General features: G+C 34.6%; 2 protein-coding genes, 1 long non-coding RNA gene and 1 pseudogene across 5 annotated transcripts in view; 1 reads left to right on the forward strand and 3 right to left on the reverse strand.

The window, feature by feature from the left end:
• The window catches only part of pde5ab (phosphodiesterase 5A, cGMP-specific, b), a 34,026-nt gene extending 23,181 nt beyond the window's left edge, over positions 1-10,845 (reverse strand). The window contains exon 1 of one of the 2 annotated variants that reach the window (XM_047817502.1): positions 10,676-10,845. In XM_047817502.1, the coding sequence (XP_047673458.1) occupies positions 10,676-10,680 (5 nt within the window). In that variant the 5' untranslated portion in view covers positions 10,681-10,845. Of the gene's footprint in view, positions 1-1,045; positions 1,193-10,675 lie in introns of those variants that run through there. The other variant, XM_047817510.1, reaches the window with a different exon arrangement.
• A 3,358-nt stretch (positions 10,846-14,203) lies between these two features.
• On the reverse strand, positions 14,204-15,446 carry LOC113657578. 2 transcript variants are annotated; one of them, XR_003444187.2, is made up of 3 exons: positions 15,032-15,446; positions 14,862-14,916; positions 14,204-14,618 (listed from the first exon to the last, which is right to left on the reverse strand). It is a non-coding gene; the product is annotated as an uncharacterized LOC113657578 (long non-coding RNA). The 2 variants fall into 2 exon arrangements; XR_007144404.1 differs by having other exon boundaries at positions 14,204-14,727.
• Positions 15,447-17,028: 1,582 nt separating this feature from the next.
• LOC113657542 lies at positions 17,029-21,101 on the reverse strand. The gene is made up of 6 exons (XM_027169470.2): positions 21,032-21,101; positions 20,532-20,897; positions 19,979-20,017; positions 19,448-19,558; positions 19,284-19,315; positions 17,029-17,537 (listed from the first exon to the last, which is right to left on the reverse strand). The coding sequence occupies exons 1-6, from the start codon at positions 21,078-21,080 to the stop codon at positions 17,415-17,417; spliced, it is 720 nt and encodes a 239-aa protein (XP_027025271.1). The 5' UTR covers positions 21,081-21,101; the 3' UTR covers positions 17,029-17,414.
• Positions 21,102-23,524: 2,423 nt separating this feature from the next.
• Positions 23,525-25,429, forward strand: LOC113657367 (annotated as a pseudogene).
• The last annotated feature ends 227 nt before the right edge of the window (positions 25,430-25,656 follow it).

The following is a 25,656-nucleotide window of genomic DNA, read 5'->3' on the forward strand; positions in this document are numbered from 1 at the left end:
TCCATGCAACATCCGTCACAAATTCACCTGATACATTTGCATGCATACATGAGCACAAGAAAGCCATGGCGCTGCAGTGAAACACAGTCCAGATACAGTCACTCATTTTAACCTAAACTAAACTTCTCCGGTGTCCTTTCAGTCACAAATCAAACAACGCTCTATTCTGTTGTATAAATCCCTCTGGACTAGATTAAACATTTCAACGTGCTATTGTAAACCCAGTCCTGAGGCATAGCCAGGGAAGATAACAGCAAAGGAGAAGTCCCTATACACAATGCTTGAATGGAAAAATCTGGTGCACACTTTGTGCAGCAATGAGCATTATTCAACAAGGTCATTTTACTGGAAGATACAATTTACATAAAGATTAGGCTGAAGGGAAGATTAAAGGCATGAGTGTAATGGGTTTACGTGAAGTAAAAATGCTCTGTAAAAGTGACTATTGTGCAAGATATTCTATATGATAATAAAATTTGCTGAAGTATGTGTGTCTTCTTGTAACCAGCTGCGTTGGTTTACTTATTATCTGAAGAACTAGGACTCGGACAAATCCACTCATGCAAACACTGCTCCACTGAAGAAATTTAACTAGCTTCTGCCTGCTCTTACACCCTCGGTCAGGCCCTCTGCCCTCTAGCTGTTTTCCGAAATGATCCCTTCAATAAACATGTGGACCTAAAAAGGAACTTTAATATTTTGAAAACTACTCAATGCCACAACCTTTATATAACAAAGACATAATAAACTGATATCTGATCTTTACACTTCGCAGGCATTAAAGTGGAAGAGAATCTCCAAAATAATTGTAATATTAAACCGCTTTTCTGAAACCAGTGAAGTGAAAATACAAGATAAGGATACTACTTAAACATAATTTGTTGGTGAATGAATTACAATTGGAATATATAAACTCATTCCTCCAAGTTAGTAATATGGATAATTGTGCAAATTTAACATGCACTTTACATGCATTGGCCGTTTATTGTTCTGAATCATGACATGCATACCCCAACCTCAAGCATGCGTTTCCAGATACAGTTACCTCCAGCTGGCACCTCATTTTCTGTAGCATCATGTCTCCTTGGAAATAATTACAGGGGTCACAAGCTGCCTGTTCTGGAGAAAATATATTAAAGAAGACAATATCCTGAGCGAGCAGCTTGCCAGTATGGCTGATATGCTGTGGTGTTTGGAAGTAGAGAAGTAGAGAAGGAGGTAAGGTTTGGTGTGGGAGGGGGTAACAAACACTTCTGTGCTCTCACTCTTCCTTTCTTTCGCTCTATCTGTCTCCTTTTTTCTCTCTGAACTTGAGAAAACACAGAGCTATCCCTGCTAAACTTCAGACAGCATGACTTGAAATAAATACAAATTTAGACCAGGGGCAGGGTGGGGGCTTCATGGCTTGTGTATATATAGAGCTTCTGTATTCATATTTCTGTACATGAAAGAAAATCCAACCATTCTACCTTCAAGTCTAAAATTTCTTGCCCTGTTTTGAAGGGTTTCTGCAGTACCATCTTACAACTGGCTCAAGTGCAAGGATGTTTATATCTTAAGGCTTAAGGGTAGGATGTGTAGGAAGTGTCCTAGTGAGAGTACCAGCTTTGATTTTTACCTGACTGCTGACCCCAAACAGCCCATCTACCCTTTAGGGTTGACAAAGTTTTGGCACTGTGGTACTGTGGAACTTTGGTACTTTTTTTATATTCAATTTAAAGTGGAACTATGGAGACAACAAAATACTTGAATATAAGTCAAACAAATATATACACTTAATCATATTCAAGTATTCAAGGGTAAAAGAAAACATTTTAGCTGATAAAAAAATGTTGATTGCTACTTTAGACACATTTTAAAAATGTATGCTGTATAAATTGTTGGTGAATCCTTAAAAAAAGGAAAGAAAAAGAAAAATTTCATTTGATAAAACTTTGAAGCTCAATCTTTCAAAATAGTTCTAAATGTGTACCACTTGAACCATTAACAGTTCTTTACTTGTCCAAACAAGGAACCCATAAAGGTTCTGATTTACGAGAAATATTTATTTCTATTTGTAAGTATTGTATCATGCATGCACAGATAACTTTTAAGTATTGTATCATGCATGCACAGATAACTTTTAAGTATTGTATCATGCATGCACAGATAACTTTTAGAAAACAGGGTTCTTTAAAATTCATCGAATTCTCGTTTTTTCGATTTCTAAGGAATCCTTTTTAACACTCTTGGTTTTGTTGTAAGATTCTACATAGAATTCAAAGGTTCTTTGATCATTCATTGGATAATGAAGGTTATTTAGTTGTCCCACTGGAGAACACTTAAATTCTATGTAGAATCCTATAACAGTGTAACCAAACAAAAGATGAGGAATAACCTGTTATTATCTTATACTCTAAGATTATGACCATACATGTGTATTTAAGTGTCCATGTAGGTGAGCCTTTTATACTTTTGGGCACTTTCTTTGTCATCTTCAAGGGTGATGGATTACAAACACAAGACAGCTTTTTCTTGGCAGGAAAAAGCTCTGATGCAAAATTGATTTTAATACATTTGCATTGGTGATTAGTACTTAAAAAGCACAATGTAAATGGTCACTGAGCAAATGGGCTCGTTTGATCATGGGGTGGAAGATATCTGCATTTCTCTGCACACCTGCAGCAAAAGAAAACACTACATTTCCTTTAATCTCCTCATCACTTTCCTCTCGGTCAAATCCTGCATAAATTTCAAGCAGGCCTGTTTTGCTAGGACATGTTTAGATTATATGATACTTTATGCAGGATGAAATATTTTATGAGCAATCTAATGTGTACTAATGCCAGAAAACCAGGCCTTATGGAAAAATTACATATATTACACACAAGATCATAAGTTTATTATAAGGTTTTTGGTAACAATATGTGATCACATGAAATAGAATTATCCGTGTGAGAAAAGCACATGGAAAAACTGAAGCCTCTTGAATCTCTGAAGCACAACGTGTAAAAACCTTTAAAATCTGTGTGAGTCATGTGATTCACATAAGACAAATATATTTGAGATAAAAGAGGAATCAAAGTACTTGCAAAAGTGTTATACAAATATAAAGAAAAGCTTTAAAGCAAGATGTCTTCAGAAATAATGACAATAATTGCAAAAAAAACTTCTATAAAGATCAGTAAACTGCAATAAACTAATCAAAAGTTAATATTTGCCATGAGAACCCGTGAGAAACTTTAAAATGTGTCATTAGTCTCAAGTATATTTAGCACATGTTTATAAGGACATTAGGACAGGTTTTTCTAAGCATCAGTCACAGTGCTTCTGGAAACTTTGAATGTCATGCTTGCATCTGTTTTTGCTGGCAATCTGTGACAGCCCATTTTTTGTTTTGAATATGTTGACTTCTTTATACAGTACTAACATAAAAACATATGCTGAAATATAAACATAAAACCTAACAAAGTTAGCATAAAAAATAAAAATCTTTAAAGAAGAATTTTACAAAGTATTATATACACTACTGTATAAATACAATATTAAAAGTTGACATTTTGGTATATTAAATATTAGATAAACCAAGCACATACCAACATTTTAATAAACATTTTAATAATGATGTACACTACTTTTGTGTACTTAATAGATGACACCTGAGACATTTCGATCTTCAGATATATTCACTTTGCACCTCAGAACATTCATATTACCGTATTCATATCATCGGTCATTGTATTGTATTAAAATGCCATTTTTGTATCATATTTATTATAGCTCTGTTCTGTACAGCATTCTATGTTATTTTATTTTATTTAATTTCTTTTATTTTACTTTTACATTCCATTTTGATGCTATTTTTATTTTGACTTGATTTATAACACAGACAGTTGTAAAAATATTTTATTGCATGTCATACTGTTTATGAATTGGTATGAGACTAATAAAATTTGAATTTGATTAGAGATATAGATTGTGTTTGTATGTGGTGGTGGTGGGTGGATGGTGTTTGGTGATTGGGGGTTTGGGGTGTGGGGTATAGTGTTGGGGGTTTGATTCCAGCGCCTGTCCTGTGTGGAGTTAACCTGTTCCCCCAGTAGCTTTTGGGCTTCTGGCAGGTACTCCGGCTGTGTGTGGGTGTGATTGTGAACTGTGATGAGTTGGCACCCCATCCATGGTGTCCCCTGATTAGTGCCCTGAGACCCCTTGGATACACTCCAGGTTCCCTGTGAACCCATGTCAGATAAGCAATACAAACAGTGGATTGATGAGTAATCTCGATAATCTAACATCAGCACATACCTAATACAAAATACTGGACAAAATGACCATAATTTTTATTAAAAGAGTTCACTAATGAGCTTGAGGTTATAGCCACTGTACATAAGTTTTTGTGAACTAAATAAAAGATTCCTAAAATATTTAACTAGTTTAATATAATTTTCATTTAATTAAATAAATAAAGTGTCCACATTTTTTAAACAAGTGACTAGAAGCATTTTATGTGACACTTTGTGTGTATTGTGTGGTACAATGCTATGTAAAAGATTTTGTTACTGTGAAATGGTTGAAATTATACACACCACTGTTTACCTTTGGGCTAATCCTAGAAACCAGGACTTGTCTGGTCACTGCTGTGGGTTGCCACAACTCTGGTAAAAGTTTGCAAACTACTAATTATGAGCACTTGCTGATATAAATAAATTGGCCTGCAGCTGAATAAATACTGATGTTTATACAGTCCACAACATAGTTTTTATGTTCTTGTTAGCAGACAACTATGATTACATTTGGCAATGCATTGATAGCTTTTTGTTAACTTTAGAAGTCGTAAAAACCAGAGATCCACTTCCTCTACTGATTATTTACCTCCCCATGACCTCTTGTAGATACATGCTATGCAGCTTTATACCACATGTTAAAGTATCTTGCAGGCTGTAAAACATTATTAAAAAAGTATTATAAAGAGCTAAAACACATAAACTGTTGCAAAGTCCAGAAATGCATTTCTGCTGTTACATAACAAAAGCAACTTAGCCATAACTCACAGGCATGCCTTGCTTGCGTGCATTGCTTTTGTTATCTATGGCAATGGACTTGTATCAAATCGAGTGCAATACACAATCCATGTAATCCGTCTTTTATTAAAGATGTTTATTAAAGCCTCTCAGTGACCCTCTGGATTTACACATTTGCAGATATAACAAGTAACAGTAATTCAGGATAAACAGATTCATGCTCATATTGGGGGTCCATCTGGAACTCATCTCTCAACCAAAGGTAATAACTGTAGCTATTTTCAGTCACATAGCTGACTGAGTATATTGTAGTTACCAGAGCTTAAACTCTGATTGAACCCTTTAATACTTAGATTTTTTCTTCCAACACAAAATGGTTCATCCATTATGTGTCGTGTATTACAGTTTCCATTACTGATCTGAGTTCGAATTAATGTGAATTTATAAGGTATTTTAAATGCAATTTAGTTCTGTAGCCTTTTACCCACCACTTATCCTGCAGTTTATTGGTTGCTTTTAGAAGTCAAGCATAAAATTTGCTTTTAGACAAAATTAGCACTGACAGCAAACACAGCAGTCTGGCAATAATACAGTCCTGTCCCTCATTCCACCTTTCTCCTTATCTCAACATATTCCATCTGATGATTATTGCTCTGTATATAAACTCTAGGGGCTTAGTGTGTATTCCTCAGTGCAACCTGTTCACACAGTGAAAATAGCCCAACTGTGTAGTCAGTGGAACAAACAGAGACACTCGTTTTTTGTGTGTGTCTCTGTGTGTGTGTGTGTGTGTGTGTGTGTGTGTGTGTGTGTGTGTGTGTGTGTGTGTGTGTGTGTGTGTGTGTGTGTGTGTGTGTGTGTGTGTACAGCCTTGATTTCCCTCAGGCAACCTGATCGCTTTGTCACATCATGTTCTTTACACACACACATACACACACACACACACACACACACACACACACACACACACACACACACACACACACACACACACACACAAAAACGCACACACACAAAGAGGAAACCACAGGACTTTTTACAAGTTGTGCCATGACAACACAAGAGTGCAGAACATATCAGAGTAATGTTAAAAAAGTACAAAACATTTCAAAATAAGGAGAGTTTCCCAGTTGTTAATAATTGAACTGCTGAACTCAATGTAAATCGGCTCAAAAGTGCACTGAACATTGTTTTGCTTTATTAATAATCGATCTAAAAATGTTTATTTATAAGCTAGCTGCTAACTCATTTCTAGTATTGGATGTGTGAAATTATCTAATTTGTTAAAGTAACAGAAAATAAGAATAAGCATGAACAAGCTATTTATGCATGTATGAGTATGACCTCGAAGCAACAATTCATCAGAAATGTGATCTTTATTTGATTGTATTAGTAATGGATGGGGGAACCTGCTATTTTGTTTACAACAACAGACAATACTACCTATGGATGTATGTACAGTATACCTTAAAAATGGCTAATTTTTGACACTATATAGCTGTATCTAATCAAGTAGCCACTCAGTGTATTGTATTTTATAGTATTTTATAGTATGTTTTATCAAAATATGGTATGTATTGTACTGTAGCATAATCTCCCACGTTTCTGCATGTCCATTATTAAAATAACAGGAGTGTTAAGATTAAAATTAGCCATTATAAAAAATAATTCTAGATACACAAGCTACCATAAGTAACCATTTGTGGCCTAATTTCTATCCATCGAAATTCAAGCACTTGCTCATTGATCCGACGTGAAATGACAGTAATACTATAGGGGCATCAGTAGAATACACTCAGAACCCATTACAAATATTAATAAGCTATATTCATTGTCTTGGATTTATACTTGCCATGCTGTGACACCTCAAATTATCCCTGATGATGCATAATGCTATCAAAGGTCAGAAACAGCTGAATGGATTTAATGCAAGTGTCTTATGATAACAGTATAAATATTCAATGTTCATGAAAAGGTGTCAGAGATCATACTTAAACCAACAGCATCATACTTAAATCAACAGCATGTAAAACACTGTTAAATCTATTATTAAAAAGTTGAAATAATATGATAGAGCAGCAGCTCTGCCTAGAGATTTTCTGCAAATAGTCAGTAAGGAGGGCATTAGTTAGAGAAGCATCCAAGAAGACAAAGATAATGCTGATGGAGCCAGAGAAAACTCAAATGCACATAACATTCTACAATGCAAAGCTACTAAGCTGACTTTCAAAATCCAAAAAGCCATTTCTGAGACTTTATGCAACCATAAGTAAAAGGTTCTCTTGTCCAATGAGACCAGCCCTGAACAATTAAGCCTTTGCACAATACATTTTTTTTAGAGACTCTGCTAAACATCCTGAGAATACAATCCCCACAGTGATGCATGGTGGTGGTAGAATCATGTGGGGAAGCTTTTCATCAACAGGACAACAACACTTCAGCCTGCTGTGGATGTTCACTGTTCAACAGAACAACATCCCCTAAGCATATTACATATTGGAGTGGCTCAAAACCTGGAACCCAAATGTACTGAAATGGACAAATCAAAGACAATAACATAATCCATTTGAGATACTTGTGGCAAGACTTTACCTTGCAAAATCTATAGCAAAGACTTTAACATTTTTTACTATTTCTTTTTACTGTATTCAGTATTGAATTTATTTGTTGTGTCACACTTCACAGTAGTTGGTAATGGCTGTTAATAATGACAACCTAGGTTTAAATGTTATTATATAAATTTGCCAGTTACATTCACTGCTAACATCAAAAAGCAATGTTATTGTAAAGATGAATTGTTTGAATTGTTTGCCCAGCAGGGGGCTCACACCTCTTCCTTTTCCTATCACCCTGCTCACAGCAAGCTAAACATAGCATTAAGTTGCTCTACACACAGAAATTCAACCCCACTGTTCCTATAATAAATGTACATATATAATAAAATGTATTTCTATATGCTAAGTTCTAGATGTTTCCAGTTAATCAATGTCAGTGTAGAGAGAAGAAGAAAAAAAACCTTTGTTTCATAAAAAATTGTTTGTGCCTTCAATATATACTGTGTAAAACACACATGAAAAAAATCCATGTAAGTCAAATTCAATTAACTTGAAATGACAAAATATGAAGAAAAAACCCACAGTCAGAAGTGGCATTTTGAAACATGGTATGTAAATATACCCATTAATAATGTACCATTCCCAATAAATAATGGGTACAAGGAGCTTTTTACTATTGTGTGTGGTTTAAAGTAAAAAGGAATTCTCTGCTTCCAGTCACCTTTATTGCTTAGTTACACAATCAGCAAGTAATTACAAATCACTACTAATATTTAAGCTATTACAGAAATTCACGTGAATCATTTCTGTTTTGACGGAATGTCAAAAGTAAATGTCCAGTCAATTCTTTGCAGTAGTAATGCATTTGGTTGCCCAGATTGAGTATGGTGGCTCAATTGCTTTGTTGTGTGCACTAATTAGGTGATGAATGAGAGAAAGAGGCCATAGCAGATCTGTGTCTCTTGATGTCACTTACATCATATTCCTGAAATTCCTACATTAAGTGAAATCCCAAATCCCCAGAAATCTCAACATCAGTCTGTTCCTTGTCATGCAGTATTAATGGGTTGAACTGATAAATGTTCATCTGATTACTTTATTTTTTGGACTATTTTTAGGCAATTATACACAGTTCTCTCTAAGCAACCCTAAAAAACCTACAACAATATTTCCCCCATATTTATATTTATCATGGACCTTCATGCCATATCTTCATGCCGTATTTGATAGACTTACAACCCAAATTTCTCTTGTCAGATTCAGATTTAAAGTGCATGTGGTAGGTTACTTTGTGTCAGTACTGTATACTAATTGCCTTCGCTGCACCCTAGAAAGGACATCAGCTTCAGACAATGTATGGTATTACTATCATGTTGTCTTAAACACAATTAAATAATAGAAAAAAAAACAAAATACATATGCAAACAGAGAATGATGATGCTAAATCTTGGAATTGTGAATTTTTTTCAGGTCTGTCTTTTCTTTTCTTTCACACCACATTCTCGCTGTTATTTTTAGAAACGAGATCTTGGTATGGCTTACATCCTGAAATGGAAATTAAAGATCAACATGAGAACTTGAATATTTCCCCTTAAGGGAATTAATGACTCAAAAAAAAAGAACTGAAAGCTTAAGATGTCCACTATTATCATAAAAGTACTCCAGATACTAATACAAGGAAGCATGAGATCTTCTTAAGGGGACTAAGATATGCATCATCCTCACTTTTGCTGTCTTCCTGGACAGTTCTCAAGTCCGGATGATGAAAAGCGTATGACTTAACATCAAATAACTTTTAATCCTCTATGGTGACAGAAATAGCATGGGTTTTTTATTTTAATGACAAATGTTTTGTTTAATAAAGTCCTCTTATATCCATGTACATGATCATATGTTTGGATTTAAAGTACATTTGGCAAATCCCTATAGATATCATACTAATGAATTATGCACATGCACATTTTTTAACCTTTTTCTGTTTTAAAAACAACGTCATGTTAAAGTTGAACAATATTCAAGTTCTTGCTTAAGTTAAGCACAATCAAGAGCGATCTCCATTCCTCATACTTCATAATATGTCTTTTCCCTGGGCACAAACTAAACAATACCACCTGTTTTAGCCCTCAAACTATTCAACATATAAACACCAAGAGCATGTCAGCTGACATTGATTCATTGCTTTCATCACTTACATCCTACCCAATCTAATAAGGGTACCAAAGAAGGGAAATGCAAGTATTCCTTCAATAATTCTGCAGTTGACATTCTACAGTCTTGCTGCAAGATAGTTAACTAATTTGTATAAAGCTAAAAAAAGCTGAGGACAAAATCAAGGACACGACAAAACATTTCAAATACCAGCTAAAACTTTACACAGAAGAAGAAGAAGAAGAAGAAGAAGAAGAAGAAGAAGAAGAAGAAACATTTTGATTATTAAATTTATGCTTGTGATATCTGGATTTTATGTGTAAATATCACAATATTTATCCAGTCATTAATAAACACACTTTCCTTCCATGTCCAATCTAAATGCAAGATCATGCACACTGTGTAATAAGTATATAGGCTCCGGTGCAGGAAAGCATCTGATACATAACAAGCTTTGGCAGTAGTGTAGTGTGTACTCAAAGCTAACATGTGCCAAACTAGTGCAATAGACTAGAACGAATGTTCTTCTAAGTCAGACGTAAACACTCTCATGACCTAGACCTCCCTAGAGTGAAGCTGGCTATCGTGGGAGTTTGGAGTTCTTTTTTATGATAATGTTGATGTGCGCAAAGTTACACAAATACTCTTGCATGTAAGCATTCACATACAAGAGATATATGTTTTAAAATAATGCTGCAAAATAACTAGCAGGCTGTTATTGCAGCAGGCCAACTTAAGTTTTTTTTTATTACTGCTTTTGCAAAAAAAGAAGAAAAAAAAAAAACACTGAAGCAATCTTCTGAAAGACCGCTTTTCATATTCTGTGGATTTCCTTTGCATGAATATCCTTTGTTCCTTCCTGTAAGCCACATTGGCATAAGCACAATCACACCCACAAACACCCACACACGTCACTATCACACTATCAGGTACCCAAAACAAATCTGTAGCAGTCGCATTTTTTGGACTTACCCCATGATGAATTTTCACATCAGTGCTGCACAGAAAGCACAGTGTTTGCAATAAAACACGTTATCTCTGCCTCTCTATAATATTTCTCTCTCTCTCTCTCTCTCTCTCTCTCTCTCTCTCTCTCTCTCTCTCTCTCTCTCTCTTGCTCTCTCTTCTTTAAACTTCCCTTCTCTGACAGAGGCTCCTGCTGGCCTGGCTTTTATTTATGTCCTTTTTTGGGACTGGAGGAGATGGAGAGTTGCAGAATTACTCACGGGATATTAGAGAGAAGTAAACTCCCCTAGTGTAGGGTCTTTGAACTCTTTCTGTCCTAAGGCATCGTGTGTGTGTGTGTGTGTGTGTGTGTGTGTGTGTGTGCGTGCGTGCGTGCGTGCGTGCGTGCGTGCGTGCGTGCGTGCGTGCGTGTGTGAAGACATTTATTGTCATAAGCGTCTTTGTACAGTGAATTTCTCAGATGCTGCAGTAAATTTCAAACAAAATAACAACACTTCTTTTTATTTAATATTTAGAAAAAGAAAAACTTTAGGAAGATCCTCCCAAGGATTATTCACATTTTATTTAAATAATTTTATTCAGATTTCTTGTAAGTCAAGAAAACATGACACAGCTCTCAGTAAGTGGACTCTAAAGCAGGTTGGCCACTGGTATCCAGGATGGAAAAACTCTTGGCTCCCTCTGCGCACAGCACCTCAAGGTAACTAGACTCTTGGGTTCAAGACATGTAAACATGTTGGGAGAAAACAGCTAGGCCATGAACTCAAGAGAGTTTAATCCTTATGATAAGCCTATGCATAATAAAACATGGCTCGTTAGAGTGGAAGAGACTACTAATGGGCAAGTGCAAGTCTCAACAAGTGAATCATTCTAGTGTAGTAGTCATGTAACATGGTGTCAACTTTGCTGAAATGTCACATGAAACTTAGATGATTTACATGTGAAAATTAAAATGTGGTTTTCAGTAATTTCACATATTATTACATGGGCTCACTCACAATTTTGCCTTAGAACACAGCCATGGCTGAAGGATAGTACAGAAACATCCTCAGAGAGCAACTACTCCCAACTATCCAAGAAATGTTTGGTGAAAAATTCCCCAGACATTAATCCTATGGAGAACGTCTGATCAATCCTCAAGACATGGGTGGAGAAACAAAAACCCACCAATTTTGACAAACTCCAAGCATTGATTATGCAAGAATGTGCTGCTATCAGTCAGGACATGGCTTAACAGCATGCGAGGGCAAATTAAATAGGTATTGAAAAAGAACGGTCAACACTGCAAATATTGACTTTTTGCATAAACTTAATGTATTTGTTAATAAAAGAATTTGACACTTATAAAATGCTTGTAATTAAACCTCAGAAAGATCTAAAAACACTGAAGCAGCAGACTTTGTGAAAATATTTTTTGTGATGTAACTGTTTATATTAATGTATATTCTAAGGTACATCAGACTTAAATAATAATATAGTTATTAATTTGTTTAGAAATTGATAATATCCAGTAAGTTTATAAAGCGCACAAGTGGGAGGTTATGTAGATGTAAGTAAAAATGATATGAGTATGTGAATTTGCTCTTTGTGATAACACAAATTTCTAGAATAATAATGTGATTATACTGACTCTCATCATGGTTTATGTGCGTAAGGAACACTACCAAGCAGAGGTACTTTTACTGAAATCCATCAGGAACTGGATATGTTGTAAAAAAAATATTGTGTGCAAAAATCAGAAAAATCTGTAATGAACCATGACGTTGACATGTTTGGAGATGCTATGAGATTTAAAATTAGAATTTAAAATTTTAATTTAAATGCAAAATAAAGCATTTTGAGACAGATAAATAATGTATACAGTGGATAAATAAATAAACACACAATTCAAAGAAAAATAATTTGATTTAGGTGGGAATATGTAATAATTTTTTCAGTAAGCACTTTACTCTGGTCAGTGTAACAGTGGATCCAAAGCCTATCCCAGGAAGGCTCGGTGTGGAACAGGAACATACCCTAGATGGGACAGTAATTAATCAAATGGGACCATGCACACACAAACGCACAAACTTTTAATCTAGGGGTAATATGTTTTTGGGTCAGACCATAGAATGTAGAGGAATCATGTGAAAATGAAGAGAACATGTCCCTTAACTGCATATATACACCACCATGTACTAATTAGAAATATTATTATTACTGTGCAGGAAATGGGTAAATAAGACAGAGTGGTTTGATAACTGGGTATTGAAAGACTAAAAGAAATGCATATGATAGAGAAGATTTTAACATCTTTGAATCAATGAGTATTAAAGGTTATTCTTTATAAATATTCAAACCCTTCTTTATATATTTCTTGACTTAAAATGGGATTTGGGGATCCTCATATGTCAAACTCCATATTCAACAGAAGAGCAGGATTTGGAGAACAATCAAAATCCTTCAGGTAAATCTCTAAATCTCCTGTCTCTCCAAGATAGATTTTATTGCTGTCAGGAATTTTGCAGGGGAAAAATAGTGTCTAATTTGAGTAATGATGGTTTGAATTGGAACATGCTGAAATTTTCCAGTACACTGCAGATCACCTTCAGTGCTTCATTATAACATGTTGCTGCATGCATATTGAAGTTGGTCTCAGTTTTGTCCGGAAAATCTTTGAATAAATGCATTTTCTCTATTATTCTCTGCCTGTAAACAGTCATCTACACATTTTAAATGTAGTTTTGGACAAACATGGAAACTCTAATCAAGCTCCTGACTCTAGAGGTTTGAGGCAAATGTGCTATTCCATTTGGTTTAGCCCACATGGGATTTAATTAGGCTAAACTTGTAAAGATTCTAAAAAATTTTAAAAATTACTGAAATAAACTGAGGAGCAATGTCTTTTCCGTGTCTTATCCAAAGAGAATGTTTCACAACAAACAGTATTATTATAAAAATAATGTTTCTTATACTGTACAGCTTTACAATGTTTTTACAGTAAAATACTGTCACACAATGTTCCCAGTTAGACACAGATGACCATCATTCAAATCATTGATAATGTTTCTACTGAAAATGTTGCAGCAACCTTGTGGGAATATTTCGTAAAAACTCAGTTGTATAAATTTGTATATTGTTCTCAAACCCATCACAAATCTTGACAAAGTACAGTACATAATCCTAGCATTAAAAAGGTAGCAGAACTTTGCATTTTATGTAATGTTGGTTGCTGAAAACTCATCTGATCCACTTCATCAGTTCAGTAACAAGGTAAAAACATTATTGTGATCAGAATTAAAGGTGAAAATTGCAATTTGAGGATATTACACACAGGGACTTCAAATATTCAGCTTCAGCTTTTGATAAAGTAATGGATTTTTCAATTTGACAACATAAATCTTGCAAAATTTGATTTTATGTAGTTATAGCATGACAGTAAGACCTGTGTGTTCTTGCTTTACTAGGTGTGATAAAATTACAGGCACAATAATGCATATAGTGAATATAAATGTAAGATTTATTAGTGTTACACACCTCCTGCTGTTGGTGTATTAGTACAGCAGCATAAATTCCCATAGCAGGCTTTTCTGTGCTAAAACTTGATCAGTAGTACATATTACAGAACAAAGACATACAACATTTAAATGAAGTGAAGACATTTCCTGCTTATTCCACTAAGATTTATTTTACAAAAACTCTAAAAATCTAATCCATGACTATACTGAAATAGCCACATATTCTGAAACCGTCAGCCCACCACTCGGTGTTTCAGCTCTCAGCTGCTCTGAAATTACTGTCAATCTGCAACCCAACTGTTTGCATTTTACTTAAATGGGTAAATGGAGGCTTAGAGGCTAGCATATTTGCCCCACAAATCCAGGGTTACGGTTTGGATTCCTGCCTTTGCCCTGTATGCTTGATCTCTCTTTGCTTTGTTGGTTTTCTCCTGGTACTCTGGTTTCCTCCCCTAATTCAAAGACACATGTTGTAGGCTGTTATTAATGTCTTTCCTAAATTGTCCCATACTGCAACATGCTCCCCCTGATCTTCTAGCACTGCTTGACTGCTCCCACCGTCTCACATTGAACAAGAAAGAGATTTATACACATCAGTACTCTTTGTTCCGACACATAAGCTGTGGAATAAACTTCACTTAGATGTCTGAACAACTGAGACACTGGCTGTCTTTAAATTATCTCCAAAGACCTACCTCTCCTTCTGTTGTTCTTTATGGCTCTGCCTTTGTTCTATGTAGCGCCATGGTGCTGGAGAAACATTGTCTCATTTCACTATGTACTGCATCAGCTATATGGTTGATATGACAATAAAACCTTATTGACATAAGACTGGTAGTATTCTTTTAAATTCTGAATTAAATACCTTGAACAATTCTCCCAGCAATTTGTTCACTGTGTACGTGCATTTATGTATGTGGATTGGATTTGGACAATGTATTTATTCTTTCACTTTATATATATTCTATATATGGATATGATAGGTTTTTTTTTTCTTTCTTTCTTTAAATTGCCCAAACTCATTCATGTAGTGCATAGGTCACTAACAGGAGGACCGCGATCCGGACCCAGAAGCTGTGCAATACGGACCCGGACCTAGAGCCAAAACAAAAGGTTATGATTTAAAACTTGACGGGACGCTTCTATTTTAACCGGCGCAGCTTTTGCAAGCTTTACAATAGTGGTAGTGGAAACGCACAGACCAATTGCATGCGAGTTAAGTCATCCCACGTGATACCACTTAGCCAATCAAATCTGTGCATTCCTGAAGTAAACACTGCGACTCAACAGCGCAAGACAGATGAGAGAGAATTAGAGTAAAGTTACACATGGAAGAAAGATAGCCGTACATGTAGAAAACAAAGGGAGAGAAACAGACGAGTGAGACGGAGAAAGGGAGAGAAACAGACGACTGAGGCGGAGAAAGGGAGAGAAACAGACGAGTGAGACGGAGAAAGGGAGAGAAACAGACGAGTGAGACGGAGAAAGGGAGAGAAATACAGACGCGTGAGACGGAGAAAGAAAGAATAAAGAACAAATGACGCTCTCCAAAAAAAGAAAAGTGGAGACATTTACTCCAGAATGGACAGACTCATTTCTGTTCACATTTCCCACTAAACCAGTGTGTATCATATGTTCAGAAACCGTGGCACTTATTAAAAGTGGCAATGTGAAACGCCATGAGACAAAACATAAAGGTTTTGAACAAACATATCCACTCAAATCTGAAGACAGCGTCTCCGAGACAGCTTTCCCAGGTCTGAGGAAAGTAGCCCTATATCATGCTTGGCTCTACATATCTACAATCATACATATGTTCAGTTCTATGTTACGTGACAATAAATATTGTCAAAAGGTTTTTGAATTGTACTGAATTTATTTCATTTGACAGTCAGGTATTGATTGCTTGCTGATGTTGAAACAACTACTAGGCTACTTAAATATATTACACTAACTAGTAAGACATTATGATCTTCCGGACCTTTGCTTCAAGAAATTTTCTCTTACTGGACCTCTTTAAATTTTAGTTGAATACCTTTGATCTAGTGTGACTGAATTCAGTGTTTTACCTCAGGCTTTTTATCTTCACTAGTTTTTCATGTTTTCATAGCCATAAATGATGTGTTTGTAAATTGTCTTTATACAATTGTCTTAATAAAACTGCCATGCAATTTGCAAAAGCATCCCTGTGTGTGTATGTGTGTGTGTGTGTGTGTGTGTGTGTGTGTGTGTGTGTGTGTGTGTGTGTGTGTGTTTGTTTCCAACAGCCTGGATCCATTTATATGTGGTTGGAATAATTTGGTGGCAATTCGACAAGACCAAAGGAATTTGATCATAAAATGGAACAACACGTGTAGCTCAGTGATGCATTTTTTCCTGATAAACAGACATTACAGATCTTTACTGGCCATTACTGGAATTGTAGTCTTGTAGAAGTGAGCATGAAATACTGAGTGTTGTTTGTAAAATAGGCCACTGGAGATTCCATATTGTTGTAGACATAAAGAGCAAAAAAGATGTTTCTAAAGAGTTGGTCTTTGTAAAATGTTTCATGACATTTATGACTGTAACAGTCTTGTGAGATTAAATTAATTATGGGGATATAGTTAATTCCCCAGACAGACTTTCAGGTGATCAGAGCAAAAACTAGATATGATGCAGTGATAAATTATTTCATTATACATTCATGAAAATGATTCCTTGTAAAATTATTCTACTTTCACAAAAAATAAATAAAATAAAAAATGAGGAGACTTTGGCCTCCATATGTTTTGGTGATATTATTTTTCTCATGTACAATCTTAACAAAAAGTGTATGCAATAGTTTTATTGCAGAAACAAGGAAGAAGAAAATACATGCAGTATAAAATAAGATATATACAGTGATAACATAGTCATTAAAAAGCACACATCACCACTTTCCTTCAAATAAAATAACAAAAAATATTAGTTAAAATCTTGAGCTAATATACAAATAGACACAGTAGAACAAAGATAACCAATTATTAACACATAACTAAACATTTTGTTTCTATGTTGTAATGCAATTCATGCTGATAAATGTGAAAAGTCAGCTTGGCTTTTTGAAGATGAATGTTTATTACTTATATAATGTAATTGATTTATCAATTTACTTATATAATGTGTAATTGATTTATCAATTCAAATTCAAATTCATTTAACATACAGAATATAAATAATGGAATGATTGATTAGTGATTAGTTAAGGGGGGGAAGTGATTTCTCGTTCAGATTTTCAAAGCCTGATATACGACTTCCTCGCTGGTTCTTCTTAGTCTTTGTGGTCTTACTGGGATATAATCTAAGTTGCTTGAGAATGTTAGATTACTGTAGATCACATCATCTGTATTCTGTGTAAATGAAAGAGACATTTTTTGATTATTCTCATTATTATTTTTAGTCAATAAATGTGATTATGAGCCTCATTTTCATTATCGTAGGGCAAACATACACAAGAATAAATAATAATACAAGCAAAAACACCAACACACCACCACCACCACTATGTTATCCACCACCACCACAAGAACATCAAAAACAACAATAATAAAATCATCTACAGTAAGTGCAGGTATGACATATTTTGTCTTAAAAAATATTTTGGCTAAAAAATATTTAGTATTAATTAATATATATAGATAGCAAGTTACAGTGCTGTTAAATTCTTCAGTCTGATCAGTTAAGGTTGGTGATTAATCTTCTATAACAGCAGTTGTAATTAATATCATCCATTTGTATATCCTCAAACACTGTTTTCAACCTTTTTTGCACTGGCTGAATGTACAAAGTATCCATATGTATACTGTACTGTATATAGATATTTAAGCACTATGTATACGCATGACATTAAACTTTGACTAATGTACTTGTTCTAATACTGTATTATTGTTTGAATGTGTTATAATTAGTTTCCTGTTGGGTGACATTTATGAAAGCGTTAGATTTTCCACCACTGAAAACTCTTTTGAATAGTTGACTTTTACACTGTCTAGGTTCTTAAACATCAATCTACACTTGAGCAGGTGTGAGAACAGGAACTACCTTCTGCCACAAATGTTTCACAACATAAAATGTAACAATAAAAAGTTTATTGAAGCATAAATGTAAAATTGTATTCAGCGGAAAGTTGCAGTGTTTTATAAGACACGATTTATACATGTATAAATATATATTTATGTAGTTGAATACATAATGTATACATTGAATACATATATGTATACATTTCTATACATATATATAATACATGTATTGGCTTTAAACCTTGAGAATTTATAACTTGTATAAATTATAAACCTTTAGAACTTGTATTTATTTCTTGCAACAACTGCTCTGAGGATTGCACTTTGAAGATGAACGAATAACATCCTAACATCTTGCGTAAGTGACATTGTAATGTCTATATGCTTATTCAGTAACTAGGTTAAGTGGCCACAACTACAAGAAATGAGACTGGACATTCAACCCTTGGTGTAGGAAATTTCCACTTATAACTTGTGGACTAAAGTGGGTCAGTGTTTGTGAAGGTAAGCACTTTTGTAAATTTCAAATGTCAAACCCTTGCAGCCCCCCCCACCCCCACCCCCACCCCCCACCGCACCAACCCTTCACGAGCTTTATTTCTGGGCACAAAAATATCAACTAGGTGACAACATGGTATACAACTGACTAATAACATATTAATAACCAAATAAGCAATACACTGTGTTAAGTATAATGTGCACAAATATGTCTCATGCTCAAGATTAAACCTCTTTCATTTAAACTTCACACCAGAAATTTTTTTTTACAAACTTACATCTCTCAGATATAAGAGAGCATTCATCTTAACTTTTGAAAATGTAATGAACCTTGTGGCTTAACTTGACCATTCAATAGGTGTGCAACATTAACTATTAATTAATGAAGTATTTAAAACTTTTTATGTTTGCAAGTGAACTTGACCATTCAATTAGGTGTGCAACATTAACGATCAATTAACTTGACTAAAATAAAGCCCATTAACCGAATCAAATCAAGCCAGTTGGTGTAGCTTGGAAATTGTCTTTGAATGCTTAATATTGTTCATGTAATACAGTATATAATTAAATACTACGTACCCTTTTATCTTCACCATGGATTGGTTTTTTATCTGAAAAATAACAATTCAGCCAAAATCTCTTCATCCAGGAAGCTGGGCTTATTATTAATATTGATAGAAATAATTTTGAAAAAATGTTGTTCATTCTTTTCTATCTCAATAGTTGTACATTCTCATTCTTACCTGATTTTTTCTTTTTTATTAGGCGATAAATGAGAGCAATTGTGATTACAATTAATGCCACATTTGTCGCTGATAGTACTGGCACGGCATAGTAATAAATGCACCGTTTTACTAAAAACAAAAGAAAAAGAAGTATAAGAATAACAAGAACCTTTTTAAAAAATGTTAATATGCTACATTAAAAGGTGAAACTCAACAGCATGGCTTGATAATAGATTTTTTGGAAGTCTGTTCAGAAGTTCATGCAAATTGCTAATAGTTGTGAATTTCTACATAACTGTTCATTAAGTACAAAAACAACAGCACATAATAAAATTAATGATAAATATTTCACTTCAAATTCAAAAATAGACAACCACTGCAGCCATATACCAATGAAATGAATAATAATGCATTTATGCACAAGAAATATGGAACTCCTTTATTTTTACTCCTTTATGTGAACACTTGTCCTGGTATTGATTTACATACTGTACAATTAACAATTTGTTTAGCTTTTGTTTATAAAAAAAAACATCAGACCATACTCACTGTTTTCTTCATTTTCAGCTGGAAGTGTTGGCTCAATTCCTGAAAAAAATCAACAACAATGTACACTATATTTTTTACATGTTCTCAGACACACACACACACACACACACACACACACACACACACACACACACACACACACACACACACACACACACACACACACACACACACACACACACACAGGCACACAGGCACACAATATTTGAAATGTTAAATTCAGGCTTTGTTTAATAGTAAAAATGATTAATACTCATTTAGTTCTTATATAATTTTATTTATGTGCTTTTATTATATATAAAACCAGCTGAGACACATTTAATATTTATGTTTATAGCCTCTGTGCAAGCTTAAATCGTCAGTCTAATGGCTGAAATCATATTTTTATCTAAAGATTATTGGAACATTTATTTAATTTTTTTTGTCTTTACTCTGGCATTACATGCTAAATTTTAATAATTTCTTTATTCACATACTTAAATATAATAATACATTTAATCAGATTAAAGAGAATGATAAGCTTTCACAGATTCCTGTATTGATTCAAACTCACCAGCTGTTTCTTCAACAATCAGCTTACTCCCATTTCCAAACTGTATGTGATCATAACATTGAATTCCACAAATGTATTTTGCAACATCCGTAATTTCCGTACGCAAAAATGACAAGCTGAAGTTCCTTCCGTTCAAAATAACTCTGACTCTGGAATTATTTCTAAATTCCCCAAACATTTTCATATCACATCTCTGTGAATGTACATTAGCTATATGGACAGGAGCTCCTTGAAGAGGAACTTTTAACCAAAGTAATGCACAGTAGCCTTCTGAGTGGAAATGGCAGTGCAAAGTTGTGGCGGATCCTAACTGTATCCTCACTGAAGAATGTGGCTGTAAGATCGCATATCCACTGACAAATCCACCTAAAATATTCAAATTGAATTCCTTTTATTATCAAGGAATATCAAAATATATATGTATATTTAGTCAAAATCTTATACATATCTTATAAATAATATTAATGCCATTTTTAATTGAACAATAGTTTCATACTCACACAGAGTCAAGAGCAGAAAGGTTGAATATAATAATTGAGTCATATGCATTGTGAGTTTAAGAGAACTGGCTTGTTGTCTGGTGGAAAAAAATTGCAAAGTTAAACCTGATTTAAAATACAGGGGCGGGGATTTTTGTACCAGTTATGTGATTGGGCCAATGTGTCATGCTCTCCTGGGCAATTTTTCAGTTGATTTTAAGAGTGTATTTTATTTTTATCTGATATCTTGAGTTTATCTTTTATTGTTTGTGCATGTGTTTTGGGTATGAAACAAAATATAAAATTTGTATATTTATAAAATTTAAATATATTGCTGTAACCTAGTGCATAGCATTTAAATGTGCTTTTAACATTGATGTAGATTTAAGTACAGACCATAGGGAGTCTGTGGAGTACTGATTCAACAGGACTGATATGTTTAGTGATACACTAACTGGTATCATCTTAATCAGAGTTACAACCATTTTAAATGCTGTTATATTAGCTAAATATAACAGTATATGTGCATATACACCCTGTTCCAAATTATTATGCAAATGAAGTTTTTCTCATTTACCTAAATAATTGATGTAAATAACAGTCAGCACAGTTTCAAGACTCAGGAGGACTCTACACCTTGATGTCCGTGGGACTCCAGAGGCACCAGCAGCTTCAAATATGTTTGCTGATATGTAATGCTATTTTAGCAGCTGTTCTCTTGATCCGATGCATGGATCTGGCAGAAATCTTCCTCAATGTGCTTTTATCTGCACGAACCTATCTGTGGCACAAATCTCTTAATAGTGCGATGATGAACAAATTGGTTGTGACATCAACAGAAATATAATGAAAATATTGTAAGATTTGCAATCATCGAAAAGGTGTTAATTTTGCCTTCTAGCTAGTCTGTGCTCCATTAGCTTTGATTAACATACTTTGTCTCCAGTGCTAGTTAGATTTTGCATCAAAAGACAACCAGCAGAGACTTTAGTACTAAATTTCGTGCAAAATCAGTTCATGACTGGTATGACTGGGAAGACTTTTTCATATTGGAAAATTGCCCCATTGTCAACTATTGGTTGGTCTGCAGGTGGTGCTAGAGTCTGATGATTTGCATTTTCTGGATCACTGTGTACAGGTATGAGTGGTGGATACACTGTAGCTGATGTCTGTTGAATATCAGCTCCTATGAACCAGCTGCTGTCGCTGGGGCATTGCAGATTTTCTGCTCATAAAATGTGGCTCTATTTTCTTACGAGTTGTTAATACTGATGAATCTTGAGTTGAAATCCTCAGTGGGTATTCTTGAGGCTGTCTCTGAAGCTCTTACATTGTTCTTACTTCAACTGAGCATACTCAATCTGCTCCCAGATAAGAATACTGGCCATCTAAATAAAGTAGTCAGTGCTGCTGTTGCTGTCTTATTATTATGGTGGTTAAACCGTTCAGTCTTAGAGGCTAGACTCTTCCAAGTTGTTGGTGTTGGTATGTTGATCATCTAAATTTTACACAGCGATGTTTAATGTAATTGTTCAGGTACTTTCAGGTGTCTTCTGTAAAATGTCTATGTTTTAGTTCCATTTAGCAGACCTGGAGATCACACTTCGAATACCAGATGGTCAAGTTACCATATATGCTGATCAGCCATAAAAATAAAACCACTGACTGGCGAAGCAAATCACCTTGATTATCTTGTTACAATGGCACCTGTAAAGAGGTGGTATACATTAGGCTGAACTTGAATGGTCAGTTCACAAAATTGATCTTTTGCAGGCTAAAAATGGTATAAGAAAACAGTGTAAGAGCCTGAGTTATCTGAATTGGCAAACTGTAATGGCTATATGACTGGTTAGAGCATGTATCAAAAATAGTCCAAGGAATGACAAATGGTGAACTGGTGACAGGTTCATGGACACCCAAGGCTCTCTAAAGCTGTGGGGAGCGAAGAAACACACAGTGCATCACAGCTTGGTGTGGGAGCTTAGTGTCTAAGGTGCTGAACTACTCATTGGATGGTTGATTATATTACTACACTTTTTGCCTTGGTGATAGATCATCTAAATAGCATCAAAAATATATATGAAAAAGTAAAAGTGTGCCTAAATTTGAGCTACCACATCCCATAACGAGTCTCATGAACATTAACTTAGATATTCAGGAATTTGTTTCATTTTATTCTATCTCCATATGTATAAAATCAAATGAAATCTAACAGTATTGTTCTTGCTTGTTTGCATTTTTTTTTAAATGGTACAGGTGTAGTAATCTATATACTTAAAATATCTATTTTTCTGGTTTTTAATTTACATTTTTTTATTTGCAGTTATTTTAAATAGAAACCTAAAAAGGAAAGAGAAACTTAGAAGATACACAGAAGCATACAACAGCTGACGTTAACTGTACTTGTTTCACACATACCGTTAACTTGTTTCACACATCTGCTATGATGCATGTGTGAAATTTACTTGGAACACAAGAAGGTCATGTTACCACATATATGAAGGGCCAAAACCACAACTAGCACAAATAGTACCTCTATATAAGACTCACTTACTTTTAGCATATCCTCCCACAACATTTTGTTTATCTAAGACATTTTCTTCATTTCTTCAGAAGTCACAAAAAACTATATGAAGAAACTGAAAAATGCTGACAGTTGGATTAATTTTATTCCTTTGTCCAGTTCGTAAGTTCTTATTATTTATAAATTATATAAATCATATCATATCATAAAATGTAATTAACAAGTCATTTGTTTTGTATGTGTGTGTTTTTCAGATCTTGTCAAAACACAAACAGATTTTCAGTCACATGACAATCTTATTTTTGCTAATGAAGGAGACAGTGTAAACATTACTTGTCCTTACCAAAGTGAAATGGCCATGCATTTCTCATGGTACAAGCACAAACTTGGTCAAAAGCCTATACTCATTTCCAATTTCTACAAATATGATGAAAAGGCTACATTTCATCATGAATTCCAGGACAATGCTCGTTTTAACATGGTGAACGAGAAAGGCTTAACTCATTTGGAAATAAAAGAGATACAGTTCTCTGACTCAGCTATATATTACTGTGGAAGTGCTCATTCCAACATAGTGGAGTTTGGGGAAGGAACTGAGCTGGTAGTACAAGGTAATGATGGTTAATTGATTGATTCATGTTAAATGCATTTGCAAATATACTAATATGGGGGGAAAACTCATTGTGAAGCTATTTGATCGAAGTTCTTTTCCCCATGTTCTGTACAGTTAATTTCAGTTATTTTTATTTTATTTTCCTTTTGACATTTTGACACTATTTTGACTCAATTTTTACACTGACAGTTATAAAAACCATTTCACTACATGTCACAGTGTGTATGATTGTGTATGTGACCAATAAAATTTTAATTTTAATTAGGGCTTTTGACAAATGTGGTAAATAAGTCCATTTTTAAAATCATTCCTAAAATAATATCTGATAGAATGAAGATAAACATATTACACATGTTTTCTGTTGGTTTTCAAATAATTTAATAATATAATAATGGTTGTAATTTATCCAGTAAAAATTGATGTTTCACTGACAAAATTTTTTTTAGCTTCACAGATGCATAGTCTTTCTGTGCTACAGCAACCTGTGCTAGGACTTACTAATCTCGGAGCCTCTGTGACTCTGAACTGTTTTGTTACTGCGGATCGCTGTGCTGGAAAATATAGTGTCTACTGGTTCAAATATAACTCCGGAAAATCTCAGCCAGGGATCATCTACACTAATGAAGACAGCAATGGTTTGTGTAAGAAGAATCCTACAGATAATTCTCCTACACAGACGTGTGTTTACAGTCTCTCCAAGACAAACCTCAGTCTCGCCGATGCTGGAACATATTACTGCGCTGTAGCTGCGTGTGGAGAGATCCTGTTTGGAAATGGAACTCAGATGGATGTGAACATATCAGGTGGGATTTTTGTGCTTTTTCTTCAAAACAATTGAAGTACAATTTGTCATTTTAAATTAAAACCTGTTTTTATTGTTTCTTCGACTCTTTTTCAGGTCAGGGTTGCTCTGAAAACATTCACATGTTGGTTCTCTTTTCTGTCATAAGATCTTCTGTTCTTTTGTGTTGTGTTATTGTGATTATGATATACACTTGTATGGCCAGAAAAGCAGCATCTTCATATAAAAAGACTTGGAAGAAAAACACTTGCCCAAACAGAAAAAGAGAATGTCTGTTTAATAGTAATAGTGATTAATTTCTCAGTGGATGTTTAAATGTTCAATGTTCATGTGTATTTGCTCATTGTCAACAAAATTTATTACAAAAAAATACCTTTTTATTAGCAATTACATTGTTTCTGTGTTATCTGTCTTTAGACTTATTTAATGTAACATTTCCACAACAACTTATGGTACCCAATAAAATATATTTTCATTGAATTTTATTTTTCCATGAGTGGCTGTCTCCTCACTCACTCTCACTCATTTTCTACCGCTTTATCCGAACTACCTCGGGTCACGGGGAGCCTGTGCCTATCTCAGGCGTCATCGGGCATCAAGGCAGGATACACCCTGGACGGAGTGCCAACCCATCGCAGGGCACATACACACTCTCATTCACTCACACACTCACGACAATTTTCCAGAGATAGTGGCTGTCTAGTGCT

Source organism: Tachysurus fulvidraco, chromosome 1, assembly GCF_022655615.1.
Source record: "Tachysurus fulvidraco isolate hzauxx_2018 chromosome 1, HZAU_PFXX_2.0, whole genome shotgun sequence".
Classification (NCBI taxonomy): Eukaryota; Metazoa; Chordata; class Actinopteri; order Siluriformes; family Bagridae; genus Tachysurus; species Tachysurus fulvidraco.

What these genes read in the sequence shown, in the direction of transcription:
- LOC113657542 (XM_027169470.2), bottom strand. Translation starts at nt 21,080, where the DNA reads ATGCATATGACTCAATTATTATATTCAACCTTTCTGCTCTTGACTCTG. An exon ending in AGCTGAAAATGAAGAAAACA is followed by an intron (nt 19,559 to 19,978) that starts GTGAGTATGGTC and finishes TTTTGTTTTTAG; the next exon opens with TAAAACGGTGCATTTATTAC. An exon ending in AATAAAAAAGAAAAAATCAG is followed by an intron (nt 19,316 to 19,447) that starts GTAAGAATGAGA and finishes GTTATTTTTCAG; the next exon opens with ATAAAAAACCAATCCATGGT.